This window comes from Pseudonaja textilis, chromosome 7 (genome assembly GCF_049901715.1).
Source record: "Pseudonaja textilis isolate UNSWEBS1 chromosome 7, rPseTex1.2, whole genome shotgun sequence".
In the NCBI taxonomy this organism is placed as follows: domain Eukaryota; kingdom Metazoa; phylum Chordata; class Lepidosauria; order Squamata; family Elapidae; genus Pseudonaja; species Pseudonaja textilis.
The window spans coordinates 14,944,767-14,967,369 of record NC_141996.1 but is presented as its reverse complement, the minus strand read 5'-3'; the positions used below and the strand labels follow the sequence as shown (position 1 = coordinate 14,967,369).

The 22,603-nt window shown below is 43.4% G+C and overlaps 1 protein-coding gene across 1 annotated transcript in view; it reads left to right on the top strand.

The window, feature by feature from the left end:
- Positions 1-3,137: 3,137 nt before the first annotated feature.
- Positions 3,138-22,603, top strand: part of TMEM123 (transmembrane protein 123) — a 30,153-nt gene continuing 10,687 nt past the window's right edge. Inside the window, exons 1-2 of the mRNA XM_026706893.2 lie at positions 3,138-3,360; positions 14,350-14,427. Of these exons, the coding sequence (XP_026562678.1) occupies positions 3,306-3,360; positions 14,350-14,427 (133 nt within the window). The 5' untranslated portion in view covers positions 3,138-3,305. The remainder of the gene's footprint in view (positions 3,361-14,349; positions 14,428-22,603) is intronic.

The following is a 22,603-nucleotide window of genomic DNA, read 5'->3' as shown; positions in this document are numbered from 1 at the left end:
GTGGGATTCAAATTTTTTAACAATTCGTTCTGTGAGCGTGGCTCAGGTGGTAGGCGTGGCTTGGTGGTCATGTGACTGGGTGGACATGGCTTGATGGTCATGTTATTGGCTCACATCGAGGCACGCATCTCCTCACCTGGGCCTCTCATGACTGTGGGGATGCTGCAATAGTCGTAAGTGTGAAAAATGGTCATAAGTCACTTTTTTCAGTGCCATTGTAACTTTGAAAGGTCACTCCACACAAGCAAAGTACCAGCAAAGGAGGGGAAAAAAACTCCAGAGAAGTTCCTGAGACAGGAAGTCTAGTCCTGCCAAGAATGTAATAAAGGTTAATGGAGAGGCAGTTTCGGTAAGCAACACCAGAATGTTTCCTTCCTGCCTTCCTTATAGGATTAGGCCAGTAATTTCTTCTTACAACCAGTTCTCTGAACTGCTTAGAATGTTAACAACCAGTTCTAGTGAATAGGTGCAAACTGGTAGAATCCCACCCCTGGACTCCTGCCTTCAGAGATTGTGGGGGCTGGCAGCAGTGATGAGGAGATTCCCGAGGAGCCTGTGCCAAGTGCACGTGCACGTACTCGGAGGATTTCTCGGAGGAAAGAACAGTTACAACAGCACAGGAGACTCGGGAGTAAGACTGCAAGATAATAGCCCCTCCTTCAAGAAGATAAAAGCCAGCTGTCAACGAACATACTTTGCAGAAGGCAAACACATTCTGAACTCAGCCTCATGGACGTTACAGTTGGTATTTGAAGACTCTTGTGTTGTAAACTATTTCTTATCTGTTCTGTTTTGGCAGACTTGCAAAAACTGGGCAAGGCTCTTTCTTGTTGGAGCTAATTAGCTGGAAGCAGCCTTTTATCTGTGAAGAAACAGGATTCTTAGCTGAAACATAAAAAGGTTATACTGCTGCCTTTGTCTTGTCTTTGCTTTCTTGGAACCAGGTTTGGGTCAGAACACAATTGCTTATCCCTTGCCTACCACGTGGTGGGAATCCAGCCCACGTGGTTAATTTGAGTTTCTGTGTGTCCTAGGAACCTAGAAGACACGATTCAACACATCGTGGGTTAGAATTAGGCATAAGGGTAAACAGTAGAAACAAGCCACACTGTTCAATCACTGTAGGGTTTTTAAAAAGTGAAAAAGTAAAAAAAAGAGAAAGCAGAGAAGTCCCAACGGTGCTTTTTCAGGAGGCAACTGGACTTTTGTTATATTTTCTTTGAAGACATTTTGCTTCTCATCCAAGAAACTTCTTCAGCTCTGTGGGGAATGGAAGGATCCACCATCCAATCAGAGCTGAAGAAGCTTTTTGGATGTGAAGCGAAACTACTTCCAGTTTAACATTTTTATTGAGTTATAAAATACTAGCTCTATACCCGTGCTTCACTACGAAACTATGTGATCGGGCTTAGTTTTGGGGGAGGAAAATAAGGAGAAAAAATTGTACCTCTGTGTACCAGCATCCATCAGTATTCATCTGGCTAGCGTCCAGTCAGTGTGTGAGAGTTCAGGGCTGTTTGGAAACTGAAACAGTATTTGCTGTGTGAGCAAGAAGGAGCCTGGGCGTGGCTTAGCTCAACTGTTCTGTACTAAAGCTGCTTGGTGCTGTTAAAGTAAAACTGAAACTGAAACTGAAACTCCTCTGCTTGTGTTTTACATTTGGAAGAGATTTCTTTTCAGGTGGGGAGGAGGATTAGAACTCCTTGGCATCAGAGTGTGTTAATAATAATATACAAAATATTAATGCTCTGATGGTAATTTTGAAAAATCCTTTCTTAGTGAGCACCTAGAAGCCAAGAGGAACATACGTGCCAAATTTCAAGTTTGTAGGCTTTATGGTTCTGGAGGTTTTGTGATGATGCATAACTGGTATTTTGCTTTTTTATATAGATTATAAAATACAAAAGTAAATAGAAAAGCAGTAGGGAGGAAAATGAGGGGGAAGAAAAAAAGAAAAAGAAACATGAACTTTCAACTCTCTCTGCTGCAGTAAAATAAGGCATTGGCATCAAATCACAACTTTTTGCTTCTTCATAATGATATGAACCTTCAACAGAAAAAAACAAGAAAGTCCAGCTGCCTCCTGAAAAAGCACCTTCGGGTCAGAGGTGGTATTCAGCAGGTTCTGACCGGTTCTGCAGAACTGGTAGCGGAAATTTTGAGTATTTCGGAGAACCGGCAAATACCACCTGTGACTGGCCCTGCCCCCATCTATTCTCGTCTCCTGAGTCCCAGATGATCAGCTGGATCTTCTTTTGTTGCCCTGCACAGGAGAACGGAGCTGGAAAGCAGGTTAGTGGGGTGGGGAGGGAATGGGGATTTTGCAGGCTCCTTCCCCTGCCACGCCCCACCAAGCCACGCCCACAGAACCGGTAGCAAAAAAAATGGAATCCCCACCGCTGCTTTGGGTCAACCATGACCTGGATGACTTGAGAATCTCCATAGACGTTCAGGGAAAGAGAAGAATCTCCGCTTCAAAATGGGATCCTTGCTGGATTTGAAGCCTTTTGCTTGAAACGGCATAGGGTTCTCCTGCTTGAGCAAGCGGGGGTGGGGCTGGACTAGAAGACCTCCAAGGTGCCTTCCAACTCTTCGCTATTCTGACCCCACAGCACACACGCGCAGGGGTCGGAAAACGAAAAGGGAAGTCCGGGGCTTGTTTTGGGGGACAAGTGAAAACATGCCCAGACACCGCTTGCCAGACGCGCCTCCCCGCCAGCCAAAAAGGATCGAGGGTGCTGGAGCAGGCTTGGTTTTTTTTGTTTTTGTTTTTTTGTACGTGGAGGCTTGCCCAGCCTTCGGGGAAATGGCTGGTGGATTGGGGCACCCACTTCAGGATGCCAAGGATCCAGCGCGACGGGGAAGAGGGGGGAGGGGAGAGAGGGTCTCCCCTGCAAAAAAAGGGGGGGGGGAGGAAGCAAAGGAAACCTAGCCAGCCCAGCCGGGGGGCGGGGGGGCAGTCGAGGGGGTGGGTGGGGAAGGAGGGCTTCCTAACCCCGCAGAATTTTGCATTTTGCAAAACCTACAGCCTCCCCTCCACCTCCCCCCGCCGCCGCCTTTGCCCAAAACGGGACCTGCCGTGCCGTCCCGCCTCCTCTGCTTGCACCACGTGGGAAGCTCGCCCCGGGGTCCTAACCGGAGCAGCCGCGCCTTGGAGGGGAAGTGGTGCGCGCGTTGGGGAGTCAAACCCGTGTCTAGGTCTTCGCTGGCGCTAAACGGCTTGGCTCCGGATTCCAGCTGTTGAGAAGAACTTTTTTGTTTGTTTGTTTTCTTCCCTCCCCCCTTAATTCCCCATCGAGGCCACCATGAACCCGAGGTTGCTGCCGTGGCTGGTGCTCCTTGCCCCCTTCTGCCTTTCGGGTAGGTGATCCCGGGAAATAATACCCCCCACCCCACCCCATCCCTGGGAAGTAAGCGACAAGCGGTTCTTACCGCCGCCACCACCCCGCAAAAAAAAAAAAAACCCACTTTCTCTCTTCGACTTTCTCCTCCTCCCACGTTTCTCCGAACTCGTGGCTCTCCGAGGACGGTGCTCCCCAAAGTTTCCCGCACCCACCCCCCCCCACCTCCCCTTCCGCCGCCAGGTTTTGGGGAAACAGAGAGGGGTGGGATCGTCGGATTCAAAGCGGGTTGTTGAAGTTGTTGTTGTTTTCGGAGGCTGGGAGAGCCGTGTGGCTGGCGAGCCCTTCGCTCCTCCGCGGACGTAGCCCAAAACTACTTTCAATTCCGAGTCCAAACATGCCTGCGCTGGAAAAGAGGCCAGCGGTTCTCCTCTTTCTGGATACAGGCTGGTGGAAGGGGAAGGTGTTGGGATCCGGTCTGGGGTGATCCGAAAGCCAGTCCAGCCTGAACCACGGAAGCTCGGTAGGCGACTTGAGGCCATCTACTCGCTCTCAGCCTGTCGCCCTATCGGGGTTTTGTTGTGCGGTTAACAAGCCACCCCCACCCCCCACTCCACCCCCGCTCTTCCCTTCGGTGTCTATTGCTTTGAATTCCTGGTTTAAAATGAGATCTAACTAAAATAAATGTTAGAACCATGGATAGGTGTAAGGCATGTTATGGACAGATGGTTTCTTTTTTATTTAAAGGGAAGGCAGAACCCATCGGATTGTCTGTCCTTCGTTTAAACCTATTTTTCCCACAACTTTTTATTTACTGCTTTTTAAAGTAATAACAGAAGAAAAAAGAAACAAAATGCAAAATTTTATCCCTAGCGTTTTGAATTCAAACTTGGCAATTTGAAGGTATGGGAACTTCAACTCCCACAATTCCCCAGCCAGCAGGCTGAAGTTGCTGGGAGTTTGAAATCTTCACATCTTCAAGTTGCCAAGCATGAAAAAACTCTAGGTCGAAGTGTCCTGAAGTTTGCAAAAGTTATAAGGTGGGGTTGGGGGCAAAGGCTGACTGAGGAGGCATCCAGGGATTACAATTTCCGGGGTCTCCGAACTTCTGGCTGGAGAATTCTGGGAGTTGAAGTCCACAAGTCTTAAAGTTGCCAAGTTTGAAGACTTGTGGATTTCATGAATATTGACCTAGGATTGATGATGATGGCTTGTTTGAAAAAAAAAACCTGGAAAGAAAGGTAGGAATGGGGGATGGAACAGGAAGGAGGGATATATGGTTGGTTGATTGGAGCAGGGGGAAAAAATGTACCTACCACATTGTAAATTTTTCTTTCAAGCTCCATTTATCAAAAGAGACTGTTCTGTTTTCTCATTGTACCGATAACCTAATTTTGTTCTGAAACTCTCATTTTCTCTTGTAAATGCTCATAGTTCAGCAATGCTGTACTCTTCATGATCATTTTTTCAAATGCTAGGGTATTTGCACTGTTTGTTTGGTAACAGGGTTTATGCCTCATAATTACTGCAGCATAATTTGAAAGGCATTAGAACACACAGCAATATTTTGCCTTTTCTAAGACGGCAGTGGAGGGCACTCTTTCCTAAAATCCAAAGCAAGCCATGAACAGAGCTTGCCATATTGAGTCAAAACACAGATAAGGAAGCCAGTCTCATCAATTGCTAGACAACTTGCTTCTTCCAAGTAAGGCGACAAATCTTAAGCCTGGCTGCTAATCCAATCAGCCGTGCTCAAATTTGAACAAACTTTTTTGCACAGTGGGAAGCATATCCTGCAAGCAAGCCAGAAGCTGTACTTATCTGTGACAGTATGAAGTAAACATGGTGGCATATATACAAACAAATATATCCTGTTCTCTCTGATACTTAGTGTATTTTCTCCAAATGGACATTAGACAATAAAAGGGGGGAGGATTGGGGAAGGGTGGGAGGGAGGAAAGGAAAGAAAGCATGCATGGAAGAAAGGAAGGAAGGAAGGAAGGAAGGAAGGAAGGAAGAAAAAAAAAACATGGAAGGAAAGAAAGCAAGGAAGGAGGAGAAAGGAAAGCATGAAGAAAGGGAGGGAGGGAGGATTGATTGATTCTGATGCTCCTTGTCAGCTTCTTTGGTTATTTTTTTTAAGCTTCTGGGTAGTTGCTGAATTTCTCCTATGAAAAGAAGGAAGGAAGGAAGTCTTAGAGGGCAGCAAAGGATCAGAAGCATGAACCAGGCCTTATCAACAGCATGGTCAAACTCAGGTGTCTCCAAACTTGGCAGCTTTAAGATTTGGAGACTTCAACTCCCAGAATTCCTCAGCCTGCCATGCTGAGGAATGCTGGTTGGTAAATTCTGGGAGTTGAAGTCCACAAGTCTTAAAGTTGCCAAGTTTGGAGTCCCCTGGTCAAGCTGACATTCATGATAACAGTTTGGGAAAAGCAGGCGGGAAGTCACAATTCTTGTTATGTGTGTTGAGTGGACATATTGGCAAGCATCCTTGTGGTTAATTTGATGAGTTTGCCACAAATGTTTGAAAGGGAACCATTGTCATTTGAAAGGCATGAATCAGAGAGGTGGGAGAATGGTTTAGAGTTTTTACTGCTCTTGTGTACAGGTCCCGAGCCATTCTTTACAGGATCTCAAATGGGCTGCAAATCAAAGAACTTTGGCTGAAGGCTCCAAGTGAAAAAGCAAGTCATTTCAACACAATTTCTGAAGCCGCAGCATATAAATTTAATAAATAAACAAACTAAATGTCTGTGAGCTGAATCCAGTCCCAGAATAACTTGACCAATACTTTAAAAGATTGTTATTAACACATCTTTAAAAGAGTATGGGGGCGTGGTGGCTCAGTGGCTAAGACGCTGAGCTTGTTAATCAGAAAGGTCAGCAGTTCAGCGGTTCGAGTCCCTAGCGCCACGTAATGGGGTGAGCTCCCACTGCTTGTCCCAGGTTCTGCAGTTTGAAAGCATGTAAAAAATGCAAGTAGAAAAATAGGGACCACTTTGATGGGAAGGGAACAGCGTTCCGTGCGCCTTCAGCGTTTAGTCATGCCGACTACATGACCATGGAGATGTCTTCAGATAGCGCTGACTCTTCAGCTTTGTAACAGAGATGAGCACCGCCCCCTAGAGTTGGGAATGACTAGCAGGTATGTGTGAGGGGAACCTTTACCTTAACAGAGCATTCATGACAGGCAAGGCAATGCAGAAAGTCACACAGGCAGATTTCTTCCAAGAGCAGTCTCATTTTTAAGATGAAAGAAAATATAACTTGAAAAAGTGAGTTTGGGCAACGAGGTGCCTAGTTTCTCAGTAGTAAGTCCTATTGAGCTCAAGCTGGTTTAGGAGATGGTTTTGTATAATGCATCATATGCACATTGATCACTCTAGTGCAGTGTTTTTCCACCCTGGCAACTTTAAGATGACTGGACTTCAACTCCCAGAATTCCCTAGGTGGGCTGGGGAATTCTGGGAGTTGAAGTCCAGCCATCTTAAAGTTGCCAAGGTTGAGAGAAATTGTTCTAGAACAGGAGTGTCAAACTCAAGGCCCGCAGGCCGGATGGGGCCTGTGGGGTGCTTAGATCTGGCCCACGGGGCCACCCTGGAAACTGAAGGACCGGCCTACAGTACCTCTGCCAGTGAAAATGGAGGTCGGTGAGTGCACCCGTTCTCGCTGGCAGAGCCCTGCAGGAGGCTGTCCCAACTGAAAACGGAGCCTGTTTTTGCTGGCAGAGCTCTCAAGCCACCACAGGCACCCCGAACACGAGTGATGTTGAACTGAACACGCCCAACTTGGACACGGTCACCCCCCAAGGTCAAACACAACCCTATGCGGCCCTCAGTGAAATCGAGTTTGACACCTCTGTTCCAGAGCATTATAAAGGATATATTTTGGTAGTTTCCTCCTACCCCAAGAGTTCGTTTTTTAAAGGCAAAGTTTTCCTATTTAGTAAACAGAACTGACCTTGTGAATTTCCTTTACCTTCAATGATAATAGGTTCATGATCTCTGATTAACTAGGATAACTGCTATACACAGTATAATGAACAATGGGTTTTGTCAGACCTCTATAATATTAGCATATTGTCCAATTTATTCCATAATATTATGCATTTAATTAGTGATACAGGTAGTCTTCGACTTACAACTTGTTGCTTAGCATTTTGGGGGCTCGGCTACTGGCCCGTATATATACCTGTTTGCAGAATCCTGCGGCCGTGGAACCATGATTTACATTGTTTTTGCCATTTACTCTGGGTTTTTTTGGCAAAAGTACCCCGTAGCAAACAATGAGTTTGCTTAACTATCACTGTGATCACTTAATGATTACCATAAAAAGGTAATTAAGATCGGGTCAGTTATCTGCTTACAACATCCTAACTTAGGATGGCAATGGGCAGGCTCCACTGAAATCATAAGTCAAGGACTAACCATACTTGCTATCTGCCTGTTGGCCAGGTGGGATCATTCAAGGCAGAATAAAGCCCAAAAGGAAAGTAGCATGTATGAAATGATAAATGAAGACAATAAGAGTAAAAAAGATTCGTTTTGCTTTTTTGATGACCCTCAACCTGATGGGAAAAAGTACTATTTTTAATATTCTGGAAAAAGAGCAAGGAGGGTGTAACTCAAAGAGGGGTATAACTCAAAGCCTGTGGGCCAGATCCAGCCCATGGGTTGCTTAGATCTGGCCGATGGGGCCACTCTGGAAACTGGGGAGGACCGATCCACGGTGCCTCTGCTAGTGAAAATTGAGCCTTGATAGCCTCCTGTAGCCCTCCACCAGTGCAAACGGAGCTTGTGGCGGGGGGGTCATCATGGCAGGAATCCATCATAGCCAAAAACAGATCTCGCCCGCCCAGGCCATAACAGGTGCCCCCGACACGAGTGATGTTGAGCTGGCCATACCCCCCTGGCCACACACACACACACACCAACGTCAAATACAACGCTGATGCAAAATGAAATCGAGGTTGACATCCCTGACATAAATCTTCAAGAAGTGGATTGTTGTATTTTAACAAAGACTTTATACAGGTATTGACTTACAACAATTCGTTTAGTGACCATCCAGTGTTAGAGCAGCACTAAGAAAAGTAACTTGCGACTATTTTTCACTCTTACGACCGTTGCAACATCCCCATGATCATGCGATCAAAAGTCAGAACGCTTGACAACTGGCTCAGGTTTATGACAGTCGCTGTTTCCTGCAGTCATGTGATCACCTTTTGTAACCTTCTTTCAGTCCAGTGGGGAAGCCTCATTTACAGCCATGTTACTGATTTAACGAGTGGAGTGATTCACTTAACGACCATGGCAAGCAAGTTTGTAAAATGGGGCAAAACTCACTTAACAACTGTCTCATTTAGCAATGGAAATATTGAACTCCATAGTGGTTGGTAGCATCGTTATAAATTGGTTGGTAACATCATTATAAATATACAGTTCTTGAAGCTGGTAGTTGCTTATGCCTTGGGACCAGCATCTTGAGTAGACTTATATAGGATGGCACAAAATAAACATGAACTAAGCCAGTGTTTCTTTAAGAAAAAAGAAGGAACCTCTCTTTTTACTATCTGGCAAGGAAGTTTCTCTCTTACTCTTGCAATTTGATATTTAAATTATATAACTGCCATTGACACAAACTAGATGAATGTTGCGTTGTTGTTCTTTCCATACAGACGACCTGATCAGCTGAGCCTAATGGAAATTAACTCACAGAATGGGCAGACTGTCTTTTGCTTTAGGAAAATACTAGCTCGATACCCGTGCTTCGCTACGAAACTGTGGTCGGGCTTAGTTTTTGGGGAGGAAAATAAGGGGAAAAAATTGTACCTCTGCCTACCAGCATCCATCGGTATTCATCTGGCTAGTGTCCTGTCAACGTGTGAGAAAGTTGAGGGCTGTTTGGAAACTGAAGCAGTATTTGCTGTGTGAGCAAGAAGGAGACAACAAGGAGCCTGAGCATGGCTTAGCTCAACTGTTCTGTACTAAAGCTGGTTGCTTCTATGAAACTAAAACTCCTCTGCTTGCGTTTTGCATTTGGAAGAGATTTCTTTTCAGGTGGGGACGGGGAGTAGAACTCCTTAGCATCAGAACGTGTTAATAATAATATACAAAATGCTAATGCTCTGATGGTAATTTCAAAAAAATCCTTTCTTAGTGAGCATCTAGAAGCCAAGAGAAACATACGTGCCAAATTTCAAGTTTGTAGGCTTTACGGTTCTGGAGATGATGGTGATGATGCGTGAGTGGTATTTTGCTTTTATTTATATAGATTGTAGGATGCAAACACACAATCTGTTGTGGTCCGAGGATTGCATCTCTCCTTCGAGTGCCATGCTGAAAATCACATGTCAAATATTGGGTGGAAACATCAGGCAGTTAAGATTGTTCTCTTCTGTCACCTTAAATATTGAAATGTGATAGTTGATGGCAGATATTAGAGGGGTTTCTGTGTAGAAGATTCCAGAAGCTGTGGGGTTTTTTAAAATTGTTTTTTGCTGTCTCACTTCCCTCTCCCGTTGGGCAATGTGTTTGCACAATTAATATTTCCAATTGCACAATTGGGCTTGCGAAAATTTACGATAGTCCAAAGTCATAACAACAATTTACAGACTTCATTTTGGACAGTATCTGAACTATATAATAGTAGAGAGCCATCAAGAGTGAGAACAAGAGTGACAGTGAGGAGAACAATCAACTAGATGGAACAGTTTTCCTTTGGAAGTTGTGGGAGCTTCATCAATGGAGGCTTTCAAGAAGGGATTGGGCTGCCATTTGTCAGAAATGGTATAGGGTCTCCTGCTTGGGTGGTTGGGGGTTGGACTAGATGACCTACAAGGTCCCTTTCAACTCTCTTAATCTGTATCTGTATAAGACGACATGTGAAGGGAATATTCAAAAACAATGAAGGCAGAAACATTATTAAACTTTGGGAAAAGCGATGGTATCAGGCATCAAGCTGGCTCTACCCTGACTTAATTGGAATATAAGAAAAAAAGGAAGATAAAACACAAACAGAGTTTCAAGATTCGTTACTATAGCCTATCTCAGTTTAAATGAGATATAGTCTTCCTGTGGCATGGGTTTCTTGATCTGGTGTACCTCATAGATCTGAAGGAAATGGATTATAGTTTGGGAGTAATTTCTAGTTCAAACAACAGCAGAAATCGTGGTTTAAAAACTCAACAGAGACTAGACACAAGGTTGTATTTGGTCTAGTAAATTAAGGTTCATTGGTTTGATCGTTGTATCTGAACCACAAATCTCTTGGTAGATTTCCAAAATTGCACTCATGATATGCAGACTTTTGTTGAAAATGATTTTAAATAACAACCTAAGTTCTCACCATCACTAACAATTCTGCCTTGCAGCTTTTTAGAACATGCATGTGTGAGAGAAGCCCATGCTTTTATATCAGCCATGGGGAAAATGTAGAGATTCGCAGTGACAAGAGAGGCTTGTCGGCTAGCATTGTTTAAAATAAACATTAATCACAACATTTGAACCACTGTGCTCCCTGTAGCTGAAGATTTCTGCAACTACAGCGTGCTGCTGACTATCGAATTCTGGGAGTCAAAGTCCAGACACTGTAAAGTGGCCACGGTTGAGAAACACTGAATTAAAGAATACAACAAATATTTAAAGGGTAATATACAAAAAGGAGGTTGTTGGAAGAAATGTCCATCTGGTTTTCAGTTCCAAGCGGGGAGAAAGATACTGGAAACATGGAGGCTGATTGGAAAGACGGTGTATTGATGAACAGGTTGAGGTCCTGGGCAGTTGACCACATGGAATGGAGAATGAGGGTTATTTATACCTTCTCTTGGGCCTTGCCTTTGAGCTTCCTGTTCCTGTGACAGAAATGTATTCTATTGGATGTAGTCAGATTCTCATGTGGGGTCATGTTTGTCTGAATCAAGTTTGGTTGAAGCCTGGTGATTCAATGTCCCCAGGTGATTTTGTCATGGAGTGAGCCCTGCTGCTAGATAATCCTATAAACATGATGGTGAACCTATGGCACGCGTGCCACAGGTGGCACACAGAGCCATTTGTACCGGCACGCAAGCTGCAGGCAAACTTACCTCAATGGGCATGTGCGTGCCTCACAGTTGACTTTCGGCTGGTTTGAGGCCTTTTTCGGCCCCCCCAGAGGCTTCAGGAAGGCTTCTGCAGGCTTCTGAAAACTAGCCCTGTTTCGTCACTTCCTGTTTTTCCGAAAATTCCAGAAGTGACAAAACGGGTCTAGTTTTCCGCCTGCAGAAGCCTTCCTCAAGCCTTTGGGAGGCTGAAAAAGGCCTCAAACTGGTGAAAATCAGCTGTGAGGCACAGTGCAGGTAAGGGGAGGCGGAGGTGGGGATTGCGTGCGGATGCGTAGGGGGCATGGGGGGCACGCATTGCCTTCTGGGTGCTGGCACACAAGTGCAAGCATGCAACCGTGCGCACAATTTTTGGCGCAGGAGCCCAAAAAGGTTAGCCACCACTGTCCTATAATGTCCTGGAGGGTCATGTCTCTGAATTTATGTTTCCCTTAAGACTTCTATTTCTCTTGTAGGGGAAATATAATATTCTGCCTTTTTTAATCTTTCCTAAAACATTTCATTCTTCTAGGAGGGATGGTGCTAACTTTCTACAAGGGGATGCACTTTAAGGCAGCAAATACACCAACTTCACTAGTACAGATGGTCCTCAATTTATGATAAGTTGTTTAGCAACCATTTTAACTGCAAGTTACTTTCTGTTGTCTGCAAAACCACGCCATGGTGAGCAATGGATTCGCTTAACAATCGTGGCATTCATTTAGTGATCACTGCAAAGCAGGTCGTAAAATTGGATTGATCCAATGTATGACCCATATTGGGCAAGTTCCATTACGGCCGTATGTTGAGGACCACCAGTAAGCAGTCAGAAAACTGCAACAGAATCATTAGCTAAGTTGGATTTGGCTTGTTCTCTGCTCTTCTATAGAGTTTTATTCATTGCTTCCAGTGTTTATTGGGTTTTTTAAAAAAAATTAGGTTCTTAAATTCCTCATTCTACATAGACTAAGAAGGTTTTTTTTCCATCTTGCCTCATATACACATACTTCTTAATTCTGAAACATTATTCTGGAAACATAGCAACCTATTAATGTCTCACTGCTTTAGGCTACATAGAAATTAAGCTTAATTTCTAACCACCCTTTTCCAGGTGTCTCTGGTAATATATATTGCATTCAAAAAATCTCTCTCCACCCTTTCTCTCTTTGGCTTCTCTTCCATTTTTACCCAGGAATCTCTTAACAGTTAAAGAAAAGAAGTGGGTGGTTTCTGACTATATATTCCATAGTAGAGTGAGGATTTTTTGAAATAATTGTCATTTATGCTATTTTTTTCACTCTAGAGGGGATATGAAAGGATGCCCCTTGAGGGGTTTGAAAACTTTCAAATATATATGTAGCATTCAACAGGGTGCAAAATATTTTAGGTCAACCTGCACTTTTTTTTTTCATTTGAGAGAATTCTCTTCGTCATTCTCATATTTATTGATTAGATTTTTTTCACTGTAGTCCTTTCACTCTGTGCGGCATAAAACCATAAAACATTTACAATAGGTACATTATAGCATTGTGAATACAATAATAAAATCAATAAAAAATTCAAAAAATGCAGCCCAAAAATATGAAATGAACAACCCTATTATCTAAATATTATTATCAATATATAAACTAGTTAGATACTGTCTAACAAATTTAGAAAGTAGGTTATTTCTATTTTATTTTCTTACCGCTTGCTCAACAGGTTTAGGTCAACACTAATTTCCAGGGGAGAGCTATTCCTCATGGAGGCCATGACAGAAGAACATCTCCAGACCTCTGATTTCAGAGTAGGAAGTAATTGTTATCATTACATGTGTATCATATTGGTCAATTCTAGTTGAAGAAGTCAGTCCTATTTTATAAATTAAAACCAATATTTTAATTTCTACCCCAAAACCTACTGGTAACTAATACAGGACATTCATAATCAGCCAGATAACAAGGATGATATCTGTTCCATTGAAAACGATTCAAATAATCCACTTACGTGGGGTACTCTCTAGTTATTGCTTACAAAAAGCAAAGATTGGAGACAGGACAATGGTTGTCTGATACTACTGAATCCAGGGAAAACATCTTCAGGAAGATGTCAACTGCAGCTGCAGTTGTGTAAGAGTGTTGTATAATAATAAATTGTTATCTTTTTTTGAACAAATCAGTGGTGCGTTGCAAAAAATTTTACCACCTGTTCCAGGGGTGGGTTTCTACCGGTTCTGTCCATCTCTGTAGAATCAGTAGCTCTGAAGAGCAGCAGACATAGAACCAGTTCTATGTCTGCTGGTGTTTTTGCCCACCTGCCCACCCGGGCTCTTACCTGACCTTTCTTTCCTGATTTTTTCAACTTCAGCTGCCGTGCAAGGCACAGCTGCAGTTAAAAAAGCAGGAAAAGAAGGCTGTTTCAAAAGCTGCTTCTCTGCACACAGCGTGCTGATGACGATTTACAGGCGCGCGCGCAGCGTGCAAGGAAGCACATCATAAATCACCAAACCTCGTAAATCATCGAACCGGTAGTTAACCCTGTCGGATCCCACCCCTGACCGGTTCGGTGGGCGTGGCTTGGGCGCACTTTGCGCAGGCGCAGAGGCGTTCCGACTCGCCTCCTGCAATCCTGCACTCTCCCTGTCACTTCAGTGGCTGACATGCGGCATGTCAGCCACTGAATGTGCCGCATAAAGCAGCTGCACTTCAAAAGCAGGGAATAAAAGTTAGTATGGGAGCCCAGGTGGGCCCAACAGCAGAGCGTAGGAAAGAACCAGTTTGGTCTCCACTGTTCGTTGGCACTACCGGCTTGGTAGAACCGGGCCATACCGGTAGAATACCACCACTGGAACAAATGTAGATTTTGGATAGCTAAAAGTATTACAAATATGGGAACCTAGGTTTGTAAATATTGCAAATATTACATTGATATGTATCTGTTTTATTTCAGGGTCCATACAGGGAACTGACACCAATACCACTGCTGCCCATTTAAGCTCATCATCAATAAGTAATTCTTCAACAACAGGTAAACTTCCTTCTACTTTCATCTCTTTGTCCTTCAACCCACTTCAAAACGTATTTAAATTCTATAAAATATGTTATGAATAATCACTCCTGGAAAAGAGATGCTAGAGTAGGGGTCTCCAAACTTGGCAACTTTACGACTTGTGGACTTCGATTCCCAGAATTCCCTAGCCAGCAATGGCTGGCTCAGGGAGTTGAAGTCCACAAGTCTTGAAGTTGCCAAGTTTGGAAACAGTTGTGTTAGAGCCGCCACCATTTCAGGGCAATTTCATTTTTTTCTTCTTCTTCTTTAGGACAGATCATGTAACAGAATATTATGTTCTCTCTTGTCTTTTTTTTTTCAATTGAATGAGATCAAATCTGTGGTTTTTATCTTAGATGTATGGGCAAATCCCTGTCAACCAAGGGGATTTATTGCACTGGCTTTCAAGAGCTAAGAGAAAGGGAATCCTGTGACTGATTACTGTTCTTTCAGAGTGGAGAATAATTCCTGGAAAAGAATAATGGGAGTTGAGTACTAATTACTAGAAGCACATTTCTTGATCTCAGAAACTTTTAAGATGGGTAGGCTTCAACTTTCAGAATTGCCCCAAGCAGTGGGGGAAGCTGGGAGTTGAAGTCCACATGTGTTAAAGTCATCAAGGTTGAGAACCTCTGCTCTGGGTAGTGCTACACCTTTAAGGGAAGAAGTTGCAAAGTCCTAATGCTACCAGTGACACTGTAATCATGCTTGACTATTGTATACTTGCTAGGATCTGTACGCAAGGTACAGAACTGGAGGTACAGGTTGCTCTTGTTACCTGCCTTGGATGGAGGTTTGCTTACAAGCTATCAGAGAAAGAGACAAAAGCCTGGACTTGTAACTTAATACAGGCACTTTCTGTTCTTTTCTGGCTTTTATTTCCTGGAGCAAAATGATGGCATTTGAGAGAAATTGTTCTTGTTTTCTGCAGGCGTAATTAGACCTATCTGTCAAGTAACAATCATGTTCCTCCAAATAAGTATTTATAAGAGCCATGAAAGGGCAGCATAGCAAGCATAGATCTTCCCTGTAGATGCCGTTCAAAGCTATAACGGAAGTGAAAAAAAGTGACTTATCACCTTTTTTCACACTTATGACCGTTGCAGCATCTCCATGGTCGTATGATCAAAATTCGGATGCTTGGCAACCGGTTCATATTTATGACAGTTGCAGTGTCCTGGGGTCATGGTTGTTTTTTTGTGTTTTTTTGTGGCCTTCTGACAAGCGAAGTCAATGGGGAGAGCCAGATTCACTTAACAACTGAGTTACTAACAACCGCAATGACGCACTTAGCAACTGTGGCAAAAATGTAAAATGGAGCAAACCTCATTGAACAACTGTGTTGTTTAGCAAGTAAATATTGGGCTCGGATGAAGAAAATAGGACTTTATTATAGCTTCCTAACTTTTTGTCTACACCCGTGATGGTGAACCTGTGGCACACATGCCACGAGTGACACATAGAGCAATTTATGCTAGCAAACGAGTGCAGGCAAACTTACCTCACTGCACATGCACATGCCTCACAGTTGATTTTTGGCTGGTTTGAGGCCTTTTTTGGCCTCCCAGAGGCTTCAGGAAGGTTTCTGCAGGCTTTTTAGGTTGAAAACTAGGCCCATTTCATCACTTCCTGTTTTTCCGGAAATACTGGAATTGATAAAATGGGCCTAATTTTCGGTCTGAAAAGCTTGGAGAAGCCTTCCTGAAGCCTCAAACTGGCCAAAAATCAGCTGTGAGGCGCAGTGCAGATAAGGGGGCAGCGGGGGTGGGTGGGTGGGGATTGCGTGCGGATGCGTAGGGGGCGTGGGGGGGAGCATTGCCTTCTGGGTGCTGGCACACGAGCGCGAGCATGCAAGGGCGCACACAATTTTTGGCACAGGAGCCCGAAAAGGCTAGCCACCACTGGCCTACACCAATTCAGAATGAGAGAGAGAGAGAATGTTAAATGTACTTGGATTAATAGTTAAGGAACTAGGCTAAGAATAGTATAGAGAGAGACTATGATTTTAGTCCTACATTAGGTATGAAAGCCACCTGGGCAGCGGTTGGATTAAAAAAAAAATTACTACCAGTTCTGTGGGCATGGCTTGTTGGGCATGGTGTTGTTTGGTGAGCGTGGCAGGAAAGATACTGTAAAATCCCCATTCCCTCCCCACTCCAGGAGAAGGTTACTGCAAAATCCTATTCCCGCCCCACCCCATTAATCTGTCATTAACCATCAGATGTTTCTGTTTCCATTCTGTCTAAGAGTTGCCCTTCAGTTTCTGTTTCTTCCATACTTCAGATGGAATCTGTGTATTATGGGGGAGGGCAGGAGAGGAGAATCTCCACCAGCTTCTCCAAATCACTTTCAGTCACCCTAATCAAAAATAGGACCTTGTATTTATAGTAAAAGTGATGAAAATGTTAAGTTCAGCTAGTTCTATAATGTAGTAGTAGGCAAAAAAATAAGGTGATTGGCTTATTTTCAAAAATCACATGCTATAAAAGGAAAAACAAGTGGCATCATACCTTGTTTACCAACATTTCAAAAAGTGATCTGCACATTTATTGTACCTGTTCCTGTATTTCATACATGCTCCTCAAAAAGATCATGTCATGAGGTAAGTATTTCACCAAGCAAATGTCCTGATCCTTTTGCCCATGATTAATGTTGTCTTTACATGATATTTGAGGCAGGGGGACATTGACTGTCAAATGACAAGATAAACAGTCGCGTTTAGGATCGTTTCAGGAAGTTTCAGTTTAATCTTTGAAACCATAGCTGATTTCTTTGCAATGTGCTAAAGATAAAACCATTCTCCACAACTTCCGTTTTATTAAGGCTGCTGCAAAATCCCCAGAGTGGTTCTGCAAATGAGTGAAATGTTTTGTCCCGCCCCTCTTTTCCCTGATGCAAATAACAATTCCGACCTAAGCATTGGTGCTTTTTTTTTCAAATTTCAAATTAAAATATAATTCATGAAAGAAAACGGTGGTTGAATACTTCATGCATAAAAGGTATTGAAGAAAAGACACTCAGAACCAATTATTTGCATGAAGAAAATTTCTCATTTATTTCCTATCATTTCTGGCTACGGATCAGCTGTTTTGTGAATTGTCCCGTGTCAGCCATGCCTAGATGTACATGCAAAATGCTTGCAGAATTCTGAAAAGGGTCTGCTCTTGAATTGGTGGGGGAAGGGGGAGAGAGATTTTATTTAATGATAATTTAAATTTAAATTCTGCGGGGAAAGAAAGTTTGATACTGAAGCCGTTACTTAAAAGAGTGATGGATTTGCCCTTCTTGGAGTTGTAAATCATCTATCTCAAGAGTTCTCCAAACTTTCCAGGTTGGCGCCCCAGAGTGGGGGGAGGGAGAAAAGAGGGGATGGTTTTGTGGGAGGGGCAGGTACATGTGCACAGTGTGGACACCCATTGCTTGCGCAAGTGGGTTGTGAGGGCTCATGCGAGAGGGGCCGTGAGCACCCACGACAAAGCTCACATGAGTGGGACTGTGAGCGCCCGTAATGACACTTGTGCTAGTGGGGCTGCGACACTCATGCGAGTGGATCTACTAGTGCTCACACAAATGGGGTCATGAGCGCCCGCGATGCATGTGTGTACATATGCACTGATCAGATATTCATGTGGCCCAGTGGCCAATAGGCCACAGCCCAGTAGTGGGCTGTGGCCCACAGGTTGGGTACCCCTTGGTCTACAACAGGGGTGTCAAACTCAAGGCCTGGGGGCCAGATGCGGCTCACGGTGCTTAGATCTGGCCTGCAGGGCCATCCTGGAAATAGAAAAGGATCAGCCCACATTGCCCCTGTCAGTAAAAATGGAGCTTGGGAGGATTGCGTGCAGCCCTCCCAAGATCCGTTTCCCCTGGAGCAGGAGGCCATTGCAGCTGAAAACAAGCTCGGGAGCCCGTTTTTGCTGGCAGAGCACTCGGGCCACCACAGGCACTCCCGACATGAGTGATGTCGAGCTGGCCACACCCACCCTGCCCCCCCGAGGTCAAACACAGTCCTGATGCAACCTTCAATGAAATCAAGTTTGACACCCTTGGTCTACATTATCTCCAACCTTGTGATTATAATTAAACATGACAGAGATGAAAAGCTGAGCCTGGGTTGGGCCACTCGTTTCCAATGTGTTGACTTTCTACAGAGAGGCCTTCTGCTTCCTTTTGAAAACACACCTCTGGATTTGCAAGCCAAAATGATACAGACGGTTTTATCCCTTCTGTTCTATAGCAGCTATAAACCAAAACATGAACTGCAATATCATGGTGACTGGATATAAATATTTGTATTCCTTTTTTTTTTTCATTGGGTTTCTGGATGGCTCATAGACTCTCCTGCAGAAGATGTTACAGATATTCCACAGCTTATCCTGGGCCTGCCTGTCAGTGCTCTGACTCGTTAAGGAATAAGAGCTATTTATTTTCAATTGGCACATAACACATGCTGCCTTTCCTGTCCAAGAAGGTTCATTCCCTCCTACCCGTTTTTTTTGTCCCAAGATCTCAGTGGGTGCCACTCTAGTCTGAGTGGTAGCAACTGGCTCAGCATTGTCCAATTTGCTTTGCAATTTAATAGGAATTTCAACCTAGGTGTGAGAGCCAGTTTGGTGTAAAGGGTAAAGCATCAAGCTAAAACCCCACAAAACTCAGAGTACTGATTCCACCTGGGGCACAAAACCACCTAGGTGAGTTTCAGCCAGTCCTTCTCATTCCTAGAAATAAAGAACGAAGTGAGCCACTCAGTGTGGGATTTAAATTTTTTTACTACTGGTCCTGTAGGTGTGGCTTGGTGGGCATGGCAGGGGAAGGATACTGTAAAATCTCCATATCCTCTCCACTCCACTAGCCTGCTTTCCAGCTCCGTTCTCCTGTGCAGGACAACAAAAAGAACGCCCAACCAATCAGCTGGGACTCGGGAGGCAGAAATTGATGGGGGCGGGGCCAGTCAGAGGTGGTATTTGCTGGTCCTCCGAACTACTCAAAATTTCCGCTACCGGTTCTCCAGAACTGGTCAGAACCTGCTGAATACCACCTCTGGAGCCACTTTTGAAATGTTTGTCAAGAAAACGGCAGAGACTTTTCCAGGCAGGCATCCTTCACTCGAAAGCACAAATTTCCTTTTTCTTCCCAATCATGAAGTGTTTTGTTTTTGTTCTTACTGCATCTGCAACAAAATGTTTTCTCTTCCATTCTGAAGAGAAATGAGCTTCTGAGTCCTTTGACCAGGAGCGTTCACGAATGGGCCTTGTTTGCCCGTCACTTTTTGTTGACTTATTTCAATTCTGCATATTAAAAAGTACAAATTATTCTAGGGAAGCAAAGTCCTGACTCAACATCCTTACACAGGAATCACTCAGTCATCCTATAGAGACCCGCTTATGATCAGTTCTATTCAAAAGGGCAAAAGAAAAAGAACAATACGATCAGTCATACAAGGACATTGGGCCATGTTAAAGTACAAGTCTAAAGAGAACAGAAAAGAGAAAATAATATTTAGAATGGTAGAGGGTTTTCACGTATTTTAGTTTAGAAGAACTAACTCCAAATTTGAATGTTTAAGTCAGTCCCACTGACCACTTAGAAGACCTTGAAATTGATATAGGAATCAGGAAAAGAGATGACGAACCTGCTGTAGCGGGGTGAGATGCAAATATTTTTACTACCAGGTCTGTGGGCGTGGCTAGGTGGGCTCGGCTATGTGACTGGGTAGGCATGAGTTCTTTTTTTTTGGTACAGCAACCGCCCCCGCACTCCGTTTTTTGACATCTTGGGCCTTAGGGAAGCCTCCTGGGTGGGTATTTTTGCTCCCAGGAGGCTTTCCTGAGGCCAGGACAGCAAAAAATGGAGCATGGAGAATGTTGCGCAGCACACACTCACACAGGTTATGTTTTTTGGCCTTCTGGGCCTCAGAGAAACCTCCTGGGAGGGGCCTTTTTGCTTCCAGGAGGCTTTCCTGAGGCCAGGACAGCAAAAAAAATGGAGTGCAGGTGGCTGCACAGCACACACACACACACACACACCCCTGCGTGCCCCTTTTTGTCTCCTGGGCCTTGGGGAAGCCTCCTGGGCGAAGCAGTAAGACAGCAAGGGGATCCCAACACAGCTGATTGTTGGAACAACTGATCATTGGGGGGAATACCGGTTCAGCTGAACCGAAAGCTGGTTTTTTACTACCAGTTCCACCAAACTGTAGCATTTTTTACAACCGGTTCACCCGAACTGGGCTGAACCGGTAGAATATCATCACTGTGCTGTAGAGGAGGCGTCATAGATCTGGTCCCTGACAAAGTTTGTTTTATTACCATATGTTTATTATTTCATCCATTTCCTTTTGGGATATTAGTAGGGGTTTCTTTTTTGTTATTATTGTTTTAAAACTGTTGTTAGCTACCTAAAATTGCTTAGTGAGTGGGGGTAGGGAGGCTGGATAATTGATTCAAGTGAAAATAAATGAAATGGATAATCCAACCTAGTAGAGCCTTTATTTGTCTTGGTCTTTAGGATTCAACATTTCTAAAGTGTAATAGCAATAGCACTTAGACATATATACTGCTTCAGGGTGCTTTACAGTGCTTTACTGCCTTCTCTAAGCAGAATTAGAGTCAGCATATTACCCCTAACAATCTGGGTCCTCATTTTACTGACCTCAGAAGGATGGAAGGCTGAGTCAACCTTGAGCTGATAAGAATCAAACTGGCAAACAACTGGCAGTCAGCAGAAGTAGCCTGCAATATTGCATTTTAACCACCGCACCACCACAGCTAATAATAAATAATAAATTTATTGTGTTGCTCTGCTGTTAGATGACAGAATTCAGAAACACACAACTCTGCAAAGCCACTGACCATTTTGAAGCCATAACATAGGATATAGCTGGAGTACTAGTTCCTCAATATTTGAGTCACTAAATGAGGAATAGCAATAAAAGAATATATATCTGATTTGTCCCACTCTAATATTGCTGGTAAACTGCATTTAACTTGGTATATAGCAATTTTCTGCAGTCAATTTAGGGTGGATAATGTTTAAATGTTTTTTTAAAGTTAAATGCAGCCTTTGATGGTAATTAATCATGGAAGCAGAAAGAAAAAATGGATTACAGGCAGTCCTCAATTTACAACCATTTATTTAGTGACCATTCAAAGTTACAACGGTACTGAAAATGTGACTTATGACCATTTTTCACATTTACGACCATTGCAACATCCCCATAATCACATGATCAAAATTCGGATCTTTGGCAACTGATTCATATTTACGATGATTCCAGTGTCCCATGGTCATGCGATCGCTTTTTCCATGTTACTAATTTAACATCTTCAGTGATTCAATTAACAACTGTGGCAAGATAGATCATAAAATGAATCAAAATGCACTTAATTGCAAATTTTGGGCTCAATTGTCATAAGTCAAAGGCTATCCTAAAGAGATTTTAAAATTCCAAATTCCAGGAATTTCCCAATAGAATAGAATAGAATAGAATAGAATAGAATAGAATAGAATAGAATAGAATAGAATAGAATAGAATAGAATAGAATTCTTTATTGGCCAAGTGTGATTGAACACACAAGGAACTTGCCTTGGTGTAAATACTCTCAGTATACATAAAAGAAAAGATACATTGGTCAAGAGTCGAGAATCATAAGGTACGACACTTAATGATAGTCATAGAGTACAATAAGCAATCAAATCATACAAGGATATAAAAATCAATAAATTAATCCGCGTAGAAATCAGTTGAATAGGAAAAATATCAATCAATAAATCAGTTCGTAAATGAAATACACGACACAGTTTCCCATTCAGGATGTAGTAGTAGCTCATATTTCCTTTCTGTTCTCCAAAATACCGTATATGGTTGAGGAATTGTGTATTTTTTGGTGTGTCGTGCCCTGGTGAATGCTATCTGTCCCCTCAATGGTGAAAATGTAACTGCAGTAAAAATTGAATAGGAAGGAACTTGTGTATCTCTCATCTCCATAGCATGCTTGGTTTGTCAAGATGAAAAGAAATAATGGAATGTAGTTTCACAAGTTCTGGAAGAAAGGGTATTTTCTCATGACTAGGCTACGAACTGGCCTGATGATTTGTATCAGAAAGAATTTGGCTATTCATTGCTAGGGAAGTAAAAGTATAGAATAAACCAGCC